Source organism: Pteropus medius, unplaced genomic scaffold (assembly GCF_902729225.1).
Source record: "Pteropus medius unplaced genomic scaffold, Ma_sr-lr_union100, whole genome shotgun sequence".
Lineage (NCBI taxonomy): Eukaryota > Metazoa > Chordata > Mammalia > Chiroptera > Pteropodidae > Pteropus > Pteropus medius.
The window spans coordinates 16874490-16886725 of NW_024350319.1; the positions used below are offsets into that span (position 1 = coordinate 16874490).

General features: G+C 31.4%; 1 protein-coding gene across 1 annotated transcript in view; it reads right to left on the reverse strand.

The window, feature by feature from the left end:
- Nucleotides 1–12236, reverse strand: part of COL24A1 (collagen type XXIV alpha 1 chain) — a 288275-nt gene that overhangs the window by 154230 nt on the left and 121809 nt on the right. The window contains exons 22-23 of the mRNA XM_039838730.1: nucleotides 1734–1787; nucleotides 446–490 (exon numbers count right to left, since the gene is read on the reverse strand). Coding sequence (XP_039694664.1) covers nucleotides 446–490; nucleotides 1734–1787 — 99 coding nt within the window. The remainder of the gene's footprint in view (nucleotides 1–445; nucleotides 491–1733; nucleotides 1788–12236) is intronic.

The window sequence follows — 12236 nt, forward strand, 5'->3', positions numbered from 1 at the left end:
TCAGAACTTGAAAACAAATAAGTCATACATTAACACACAATATTATCTGAGAAAAGTTGGCAGAAAATACATCTTATTAACTTTCCATAATTTTACTGACACACTTAGAAAACAGAATTTTCCAGAATATTACTAAGATATGTCTAAGATATTTTGCTTCTCATCACATTTTGAGAAACTTTATAAATAACCGTTATAAGTTACTAAGACCAGAAGACCAATGAAAGAATAAACAAATATGTAGAGGCATAAGATCATTTAAAAGATCCCTGAAAAACTCCAAGTTACAGGCCTATTTTATTTGGGGAGATTGTATGGCTAGGCTATAGTTTGTTTTCATTTTTTATACTTTGCTGTAACTTAAAGTTTGGTGCTTTTAAAAAAAAATTACAGAATATTTGTTTAAAGAGAAGTACTTTTTGAAAATTATTTATTTGATACTTACTCTTGGCCCCAGTTCTCCAAAAGGTCCAACTGGTCCTTCTTCTCCCTTAAAAAAAAAAAAAAATCAGAACATATCATGGCCTGAAATAAGCATTTAATTTAAAAATGTAAACTCTGTTCTATATATTCTGAAATCTAAAGCTTATTCTGAGATATAATAACAAGAATAAGATGATTTTTTTGTATTTTAGAACTGTAGCACCCATAACATTTTCATTTCTTCTGTGACAGCCTCACACCTACTCTAAGGGAAATATATACTACTGGATTATTTTTAAATTGGTAGATGATACAATTTATACATAGAAAATTGAGAGTGAACAACAGTACAAGTGACTTGAGTATCACAAAATTAGGATTAGGAATCACTAAGATCATGAATTAAGGCTAACCTTTACCTTCTTAGGCTCAATCTCTTTCCAACACAGAGAAGAACACAATAAAATTCTTAATAGATGGAAATCAATACACACTGGTATATTAAAAGTTATTGGTATACAATTTGTTTGCACTTGGCACATTTTGATATTTAATTCATTCAACAAATGTTTTCTAGTTTTAGTTCTGTATTACGTAAGTCTTAGAGATACAAAGGTATATCAGATCACACTCAAATGAGATTAATGCCTAGAGATTCTTCTTGACTACAGGTTCAATATTCTTGGGGTCAAATGAGTTAGAATGTCATAATATATGAAATATTGTACATTCTTCTAAGGATCAGAAACTGTATGGATAGATAGAGATAGAGGAACATAGAAAAAATAACAAATTTTTATTTATTATTTTCTAAGAAAATAAAAAAAGAAAATGCTTTTAATCCATTTATTGACAGATTTTCTAAATGATTTTTCACCTTTAAATAAAAGTTGATGTTACCACACTTCAACAACATATACTGACCTCTCTAGAATCATAAATTCTATTCTATGTAATAAACAAACATTTCATTCAATTCACAATTCAATTAAAATATAATTTATTAGGTCACAAATATAAAATAGACACAAATAGCAAATATAAATTCCACTAGATATGAGTGAGAATCCAGGCTCTGATTCTTCAGATGTTCTGTGGAGACCACTGACATAATCACTTAATGAATTCAGAATACTGTAAAATGATTCCAACCGCCAGTATAATATGGTAACTTAAATCTTCTATGGCAAAAATTGTTCACACTAAAGCCATGTTTTCTTTAAGCAAAAACTAATGTCTCACAAAAAATAAAAAGGGAAATTTGAACTAACTAAAAAAATTTGCTGATTGGATATTTATGGCCTCCATACCTGAGTTCCTTTGAGACCAGGAGGTCCAGGAGGCCCTCTGTTTCCAATGAGTCCCTATAAAAGCAATGTAAGCACATACAATAAAAATTTTAGACAAAGTAATACTTTTTCAATCAGCATTAATCTGAAAATTGGCAATACTATTTGGTACTATTCAATTCCCTTTAGGAAGTTATCAAAATGTGGCCAAAGGGTAGATGAGTAGAAAAATACAGAACATCCAAAAAGTTGGGAAACAGGATACATTTATTTATAAACAGTATGTTAATGTTCAGATAATCTGCTCAGTGTGTTACTCTTTAATGGGACACATTTTCAGAAAAAGTACTAATAAATTTAAAGCAATGGGTCACACTGTTAATCTGATAATAATACAATAAATACATAAAAGAGTATTCACAAAATCTGAAAACAGATGGAGGGGATATATAATATTTTAATCTGTTAAGAGACTAGCAGAGCATTTATACTAAATGCTCTTCAACTAATTTTCCTTCTTGATACAAGCTGATAAAAGAGAGAGTGATTTACAAAAGAAAGTAACAATCTGAACATGACTACAAATTTTAAAATTAAATCTTTTGTTAATTAAAATTAATGTTATTAAAAATCAAATGTTCTACACATAAAAATTGATCAGAGTAACTAAAAAAATCTTTCTATTTCAGAAAACACCCTATAACATTTATTCAACATGGCAAAAAGGTTTTACTTTTTTTATTAAATTTATTGGGATGACATTGGTTAATAAAATTGTATAGGTTTCAAGTGTACAATTCAATAATATACCATCTGGCAAAGTATTTCTTATTCGGTTCTGTTCCCTTAACTATGCAATCTGCTAGCAAACTTTTAAGAAAACCTCTTAAGAACTACCTTTGGCATTATTGCTTTTAGTAATTCTATAACCACTAAAAGGTTTTATCTAGTTTTTAACTGTAGTAAATAACTATGACTAATAGCAGATCTACTCAGTTGACTGTGACCTTTAGTTTTGGAATGCAGTAGTGTGACAAACTGCATGAGAATCTTTCCTTCATGGTATACCTTTCTCTATCATTGTTATGTTCGAACACAATTAAAAGGTGAAAAACTTTTGGTCAGTTTAAAAGTCTATAATATATTATCACAGGCTTATTATATACATAGCACCATTCAGGAAACTGCATGACTTTAGGCAATAACCTAAAATTTTTGTGCAACTTCTTATTTTAAATAGAAAGAGATGGATTAAGTTATTGAAATGAGCATATATTGGTTTATACAAGTCCAACATATATTTATCTTCTTTCAGGCAAAAGCATCCAAATTTTCCTTATGGAAACATTCTTTCCCCAGTCTTAGTCCATGTGGTTTGAAGGGAGGTGACTCTACTCCTGATTAAATTTAAGAGTAGACATGTGACCTAAGTTAGTCAACATATTCTACATCCCTAGAAACAACAATTGGTTCAGTAATGAGCCAGGAACACAAGTCAGTCTAACTAAAGCAAATTTCAGACTACTGTGGAACAACTGGGAAGACAATAACATTATGGAAGATATAAACCAAAACAGTAAGAAACTATGAAGGAGAAAAAGCTTGAGAATGAAATCAATGAATTAACAAATGGAGAGAGTAGGAGTGATTGAGTTTTAATGGTACTGTGAGGGATCCTGAATTCAGATGTGTTTGAATCATGTTTAAGTGTGTTACTTACAATTGAAAGAATCTTGACTGATAAAATAATTTCTAACTCTCTTTAATATCTAAAATATTCTTTGAGATCTCTAAGTGATAGATTTTAAGTATTTAGACAGACTGAATTTATGGAATCAGAATGCTATAATATTTAAATTACACCATAGGATATCTAATGTTTAATTATTTAATTCATTTGTTCATTCATTTCTTCATCCAACATTTTATTAATCTTCTACTTTGTGTAAGGTTAAATAAACATCACAATATTAGGCCCTAAGTACACAAATAGAAATAAAACACAGTCCTCGTTTTCACTGAATTGCTGTTATTATGGATGATGGCACTTTAAAATAAAAATTAGTAAATAAGAATTTCAATAGGAGTAAAAGTATAAGCAATGTGTAAATGGGAACCTAGATGAAGGAGCACAATCTTTCTGAAAGGGCAGGAAGTTTTTATATTTAAATATGCAAAGAATTTTGTGTTGAGTTATAATAGGCTAACAAAAACTTGTAGCTAAAAATAAACACACACCAAAAACTTATAAACAACATTTGGGGCTCAAAAGACATTGATGAACATATAATGTTCAAGTGTATGTGTAAGAAACTGACTCAACTCTCTTTCCAGGGTGTAATCAGCAGTGGTCTGAGTGATCAAAGAGAACTAGGTTCCCATACTCTCTCACTGCATCTGTTTACTCTGAAGGAGTGACACCACTGACCAAAAACCAAACATAACTCTTTCAGAGAAGCAGATAAACCCAGGTTCTTTTTCCCTTCCTCTTCCAAGATAAACTTATAATTGTAAAGAAATAATAAAAGGCAAATTAAGCAAAAAAACTAGTTATATGCTGTGTACCAGAAATACACCTAAAACAAAAATAAAGGAAAATTCAAAGACCACAAAATAGAATAAGATGTGTAAGAGAGTTAACAGCCCCCAAATAGCTGAAGTTATTATATTAATGTTAAATCTACTAGGCTTTAAGGTAAAACAGTTTATTAGAGTTAGGAGGGTAACTAAATAATAATAAAAGGGTATGTTCACCAAGAAGAGATAAAAACTCAATTTTTATGAACCTAATAACATAAATTCCAAATATGTAAAGTAAAAACTGGTAGATAAATAAAAATAAATTGAGAAATCCACACTAGAGAGGAAAATTTTAACTCATCTTTTTCTAAAATTAGTAGGTCAGGAAGATAAAAATCAGTAGGAATAGAGAAGACATATAGTAAAATTAACAAACTTAACTTAATGGCCATATGTAAGACATTGCATCCTCAAATTGGAGTTTACAAAGTCTTTACAAGTACAAATGAAAGAAGTATGAAAACTAACTACAAAAAGAGCCTCTATCAATAGTTGTATCATTAAAAAATTATAGTATACACACACACACACATACACAGTGGGTTACTATATAGCAGTGAAAATGAATAAGCTTTAATTACATGCATCGACCTAAACTAAGATGAAGAGATAAGATTGAGTACAAAAAGCAAGTCACTGAAGAATATATTTATGTAGTATATGAATTTCCAAAACAAGCAAAACAATAATTATTTTAAAGGAATATACATAGATGGTGAAAAGTATAGCAAAACAAGACTGTGGTTATTTATAAATGCAAGAAGAACAGAGATAGATATGATTAGTGAGAGACAGAAAAAGAGTTTTCAATGACCTAGTTCTTAACATGAATAGGGTTTATTATTATTGTTTAAACTGTACATGTTTTATGTATCATATGTTAAATATACATTTTTAAAAAAAATTTAAAATGTACAGAATCTTAAGTCTGGTCTAGATTTGAATTCCAACTCTGAAGCCTACTAGAGGTAGGACTTGAATTCCTTTTCCACAGAATCATGTTACCATCAGCATCATAAGGTTGTTGCAAAAAATAAAATGGTACTTAGACTGTAACAGGCACTCGATAAATATTAGTTTCCTTCTTCTTATGCATCTCACATCAATTAGTATTTACAATAGTTTCTGAACTGACATTTCACTTTTTCATCCTATACATTCACCACATTCATATTAATAATTTACTATTATTATTCTCTCTAAACATCCTTTTCATCATCTCACGCCTCTCAAAATCCTCCAAAGTAAAACTGTAGAGTTTTTGTATGTGACTAAAGTTAATTGTTATCAGCTTAAATAGAGCATTATAACTACAAAATGTTTTATGTAAGTCCCATAGTAACCCCATAGTAAGTCCCATAGAACAAATAAAATATTATAAAAATATATAAAAGAAAATGAGAAAGGAATTGAACCACGTCAAACTACAAAAAAGTCAATAAAACACAAAAGAAGAAAGCAGGAGAACAAAAGAGGGACAAGAAAGCTACAAGACAGAAAACAATTACAGTTAACAAAAAATGTCAACAGTAAGTCCTTTTTATTAGTAATTACTAAATATAAATGAATTAAAGGCTGCTATCAAAAGACTTAAGAGTGACTGGGTGGATTTAAAAAACTCAACTATATGCTATCCACAAAAGACTCACTTTAGATTTCACGTAGAATGAAAGTGAAAAGACAGAAAAAGATATCCCATACAAATGATACCCAAAAGAGAGCAGGGGTGGCCGTACTTATATCATACAAAATAGACAAAGTAAAAAATTGTCACAAAAGACAAAACAGGACATTAACTAATGATAAAAGGGTCAATTTATCAGGAAGAGGTAACAATTATAAATAAATATGCACCTGTTATCAAGATATCCAAATACATGAAGCAAATAGTGACAGAACTAAAGAGTAAAATAGACAGCAACACAATAAATACAAGATATCTCAATACCCTACTTAAAATAATGAATAAAACAACCAGTGAGATCAATAAGGAAACAGAGGACTTGAACAATGCTATAGACCAAATGGACCTAACAGATATATATAACATTCTACTCAAAGTAGCAGAATATATATTCCTTTCAAGTGCACAGGGAACATTCTCCAGCATAGATTACATATTAGGTCACAAAAGAAGTCTTGAGAAATACAATAAGATTAAAATTATACGAACTATCTTTTCTTAATGAAATGGAATTAGATATAAATTGCAGGAGTAAAACTGAAAAATTCATAAATAGATGACAATTAAACAACACATTCTTGAAAACCAATGAGTCAAAGAAGAAATCAAATGGATAACTGGAAAATAGCTAAAGACAAATTAAAATGGACACACAACCAAAATTTATGGGATTCAGCAAAAGCAATACTAAAAGGGAATTTTATAGCAATGAATACTTAACATTAAAAAAGGAGAAAAATCTTAAATAGACCACTAAGTTTACACCTCAAAAAACTAGAAGAAAAAGAACAAACTAAGCCCGAAGTTAAGAGAAAGAAAGACATCTTAAAAATTACAGCAGAAATAAATGGAGACTATATTAAACAATAGAAAAAAAATCAATGAAACTAAAAGTTGGTTTTTTGAAAAAATCAACAAAATTGACAAACCTTTAGCTAGACTAAGAAAAATAAGATAAAACTAAAAAAATAAAAAAATCAGAAGTGAAAGAGGGCACATTAGAACTAATGCCACAGAAATAAAAGATCATGAAACGAATACGAACAATTATACAACAAATTAAATAATATAGAAGAAATAGATAAAATTCCTAAAAACATACAAAACTAAATCACAAAGAAACACAAAATCTGAACAGATCTATAACTACCAAAAATACTGAATCAGTAATCAAAAACCTCCCAAGCAAAAATAAGTAAATAAATAGATAGAGCGAGAGCGAGGGCGAGAGCGATGTAGGGCTGAGCCAGAAGGAGGGAGGGAGTGGAGGGGAGGGGAGGGAGAGAGAGAGAGAGAGAGATGAGAGAGAGAGGAGAGAGAGAGAGAGAGAGAGAAAGAAAAGAAGAAAAGAAAGAAAGAAAGAAAGAAAGAAAGAAAGAAAGAAAGAAAGAAGAAAGAAAGAAAGAAAGAAAGAAAGAAAGAAAGAAAGAAAGAAAGAAAGAAAGAAAGAAAGAAATTAATTCTAGGACCAGATGATTCCACTGGAGAATTCTACCAAACATGTAATGAGAAATTAATATAAATCCTTCTCAAATTCTTCCAAAAACTGAAGAAGAGAGAACACTTCCAAACTCATTTTATGAGGCCAGCATTACCCTGATACCAAAGACAAACAAAGACACTGCAAGGAAAAAATTACAGGCCAAAAGTTCTGATGACTATAAAAGCAAAAATCCTTGAAAAATTACTAGCAAAACTAATTCAACAGTACATTAAAGGATCATACATCACAACCAAATGGGATTTACACTTGGGGTGCAAAGATTTTTTAGCATTAAAATCAATCACTGTGATACACCACATTAACAGAATGAAGAATAAAAATAACATGATCACCTAAATAGATGCAGAAAAGCATTTGACAAAACTTAATATCTTTTCATAAAAAGCTCAGCAAACTAAAAATAGAAGGAAATTACTTCAACATAATAAAGGCCATATACGAAAAGTCCACAGTTCATGTCATATGCAACAATAAAAAACTAAAAGCTTTCCTCAAAGATTAGGAACAAAATGAGGATGCTCACTTTCACCAATTTTATTCAACATAGTACTAGCTTCCTAGCTAGAGAAATTTGGCAAGAAAAAGAAAAAAGTCACCAAAATCGGAAAGAAAAAGTAAAATTTCTGTTCACAGATGATATAATCTTGTATGCAGAAAATCCTAAAGATTCTACAAAATAATTGTTAGCACTAGTAAATAAATTTTGCAAAGTTTCAGGATATATAATCAACATATAAAAATTCATTGGGTTTCTATGAACTAACAACAAACAATTCAAAAAGAAAATTTAAAAAAATCTCATTTGCCATAGCATCAAAAAAATTAAATACTTAGAAATGAATGTAATCAAGGGGTGAAAGACTTGTACAGTGAAAGCTACAAAACAGTGCTGACATAAATTAAAGAAGACAGAAACAATGGAAAGACATCCCATGTCCATGGTGTGGAAACTTATTATTAAAATGTCCATACACCCAAACTTATCTATAAATTTAATTCAATCCCTAGTAAAATCTCAATAGCGTTTCTTGAAGAGATAGAAAAAAAGAATACTAAAATTCATATGGAACCACAAAAGACCTGAATAGCCAAAACAATCTTAACAAAGATGAACATAGCTGGAGGCCTCACATTTTCAGACTTTGAAACATAAGTTAAATAATCAAAACAATTTGGTACTGGCATAAAGAAAGACATATAGACCAAAGGAACAAAATAGAGAGCCCAGAAATAAACCCACGCTTATACAGTCAAATAGTCTTCAACAAGGTACCAAGACTATACAATGGGGTAAAGATAGTCTTTTCAACAAACGGCGGTAGGAAAACTGGATATACAAAATAATAAAATTGGATGCTTATCTTACCCACATATAAAAATAAACTCGAAATGAATCAAAGACTTAAACATGAAGGCTGAAACCACAAAACTCTTATAAGAAAACATAGGCAGAAAGTTCCTTAACATTGGTCTCTGCAATGATTTTTTGGATTTAAAACAAAAGCAAAGGCAACAAAAGCAAAATCGACTACTAATACTTCTGCATAGTTAAAAAAAATCAGCAGAGTAAAAAGGCAGCCTATAGAATGAGAAAATATTTGTAAACTATAAATCTGATAAGGGTTTAATATCTAACATATATGAGAAACTCCTACAACCCAAAGGCAAAAAAAAAAAAATGCAATCAAAATAATAGACAAAGGACTTAAATAGATATTTCTCCAAATAAAACATACGAATGGTCAACAGGTATATGTAAAAATGCTGAACATCACTAATCATGAGGGAAATGGAAATCAAAGCCACAATGAGATACCTCACATGTATTAGAATGGCTATTAATAAAAAAAGAAAAAGAAACAAGTGTTGGCAAGGATGTGGAGAAACTGGAAACCTTGAGCACTATTGGTGGGAATGTAAAATGGTGGAGCCACTAGGGAAAAGAGTATGGAGAATCCTCCAAAAATTAAAAATAAAACTACCATATTATCCAGCCACCTCACTTCTGGTTATTTATGCAAAAGAACTGAAAACAGAACCCCAAGAGATATCTGCACTTTCATATTCATTGCAGAATTATTTGCAATAGCTTATAGGTGAAAACCTAAATGACCACTGAGGGGTGAATAAAGAAAGAAAATGTGGAGTTTTAGACTACTGGACACTGGACTGTTATTCAGCCTTAAAAAAAAAGGAAGGAAATTTTGACATATGCTATAACATAGATGAATCTTGAAAACTATGCTAAGTGAAATAAGCTGGTCACAGAGGGACAGATTCTACTTATATGAGGTATCAAAAGTAGCCATACTCATAGAACCAGAATGTAGAATGATGGTTGCCAGGGGTTGCAGGAAATGGAAATGAGGAATTGCTGTTCAATGGTATAGAATTTCAGGCATGAAAGATGAAAACAGTTTAGAGATATGCTTTACAAAATATGCATATAGTTAATATTATACTGTTCATTGAAAAATTTGAGAGTAGATTTCACGTTATGTGTTTTCACCACACAAAAAAAGGCCTTCCATGGGTTTATTAGCATTGAAACTTTTCAGCTTTATATTTAAGATTTGTCACAATCTGCCTTCCAACTTTTTAAGTCAGGTGGGATTACTTCTGCCTGCCATCCTTGTATTTATTTTGTACCTATTGAATGGACTTTCTCATTCCTTGGTGCTACTTGGCCAAATCCAACTTATCCAACTCAAATCCTAATTTTTCTATGAAGTCTCCCAGAAAAATAACTCTCATGTAAGTTATTCTTTCTTCTGAAGTCCTTATTATTCACTCATCGTGTGCTGCCTAGTTATATTTTAAATTTTTTCTCATGTGGAAATCTCGCATTTTCAGAGGATTACAAGTTCTTGGTAGGTGGAAGACCGTGTTTTAATCTTGTTTTCATGTAATTGCTTAACAAAATCAATAAATATTTCTCAACACAGTACATTGCCCATGTACAAACTCAATAAATACTTCTTAGCTGACTAAATGCTGCCTGGATAATAAAATGGTTAATATAAGAAACTTGTGTATAAAATCCTGATTTAATGTATGGAATGTAAGTCTGCATGGCTGGATCAAGGTGATGTCAGAGACATATTAGGAGTTAACTAACCTCAATCCAGATAAACACGACATATTTTAATAATTTAGTATAAACATTATTTCCATATATTCTGGAGCATTAACAAATAACAGGTTTTCTGTGATAATTTAAAGGGATGTTATACAACAGAAAATAAACAGCCTGTTTTACCATCCCTATCTCCATAGCCAAAGTAACAGTTAAAACCATTACAGCAGCATATAAATTATTCCTCTGTTTACTGGGGAACAGAGAATATTTATCGGGTACTCAGTTTTTGCAGTAAACAGCAAAGAATGTGGTTTTACTAATGTTATGGGATTCTTGAAAGCAGACTGCCAAATTGGGTGGCTCTCAAGAAGGTTTGCTGAAGTCTGTTTTGTATCTATATACACGTACACATACACATACACACACAATCTCACAATCAATATAACCATAATTAACACAAGTTTCCAATCTTAGTTTGAGGTTTTAGTGAACTGGCAGAAAATGAAGAGAAAACAGGCTTTTTAGAGCTATGCCAAATTGCTCTGGAAAGGACACAATTTATTTGCAAATAAGGTAATCACGTATTTCAAATACGGCACACGTGATTTTCTTGATGACCACTTCTATAGCCTCAACAGAACTTCAGTAATTTATATTGTTCCCACTTTCCAAACGAGACATGTATATCAAAATAAAGTTAGTTTTAAGATGTTTGCATGACATAGTGTACACAACTAAAGAAAACACATCATGCTAATATGGTTGGTATGTTTGGCTCTGTTTTCCCTTTCTGCTTCTAGAAACAATTTCAAGGCAAACAGTAAAGACCAAAAAGAAAAACAAAAACAGATCCTTCTCAACTTACAAAACATAAAATCATATTCCTCTTTCTTTAAAATGTATTGTTTTTTTATAAAATCATCTAAAATATTAATTTAAAATTCAGCGATGTGTATAAATCAATTAGTCTCATGATGGTGCTGATGAGACTACAAGCTGAAAGTCATTCACAAAGTAATTAATACCCATTGGAAATTCAACCATTGGTATTCATTAAAATATCTAGCTTTCTAGTCTTTTGTCTCACTTTTAAACACTTTAATTCTAAAACTAAAGGAAGTAACAAGAAGGAAATTCTAAAGATCACTATTGTAATAATCAAGAGGTCAGCTGGTTTCCTTCAGTTATCTGACATTCTTCTTGATAAAACTTCAAGAGGATTGAGGGGAATCATGGTGGAGTGAGAGACATCCTCAAATCTCTCTCCTTGAAACAACAATAAACTGAACATCTAAAACTGAACAAAAATACCCAAACTGCACACCAGCATATTTGAGAGTGGGATCTCCGCATAAGAACTACCACAGGTCAGAACCCCAGGTGTCGGGCAGAGGACTGAGAGAAATAAAGATGCTGCCTCTCTCAGCCGCCAAGCTCCTTGCAGGAGGAGGGGGAGGGGTGAAAGTGTGGTAACTTCCCTGAACAACCCTGCCTGGAAGTGCCAGGACTTCTACGCAGCCAGCAGCAGGGCCCAGTTATCAGGGCAGAAAGCAGATAAATGAGTTGAGACTGCAGAGAAACAAAAGTTTTTACCGGTCCCGGTTGCAAAACTGAGGTTGAGCTGCAGCCCCCAACCCCCAACCCAGAGGGCCACTCCCCCCATACCCTCTGAGACCC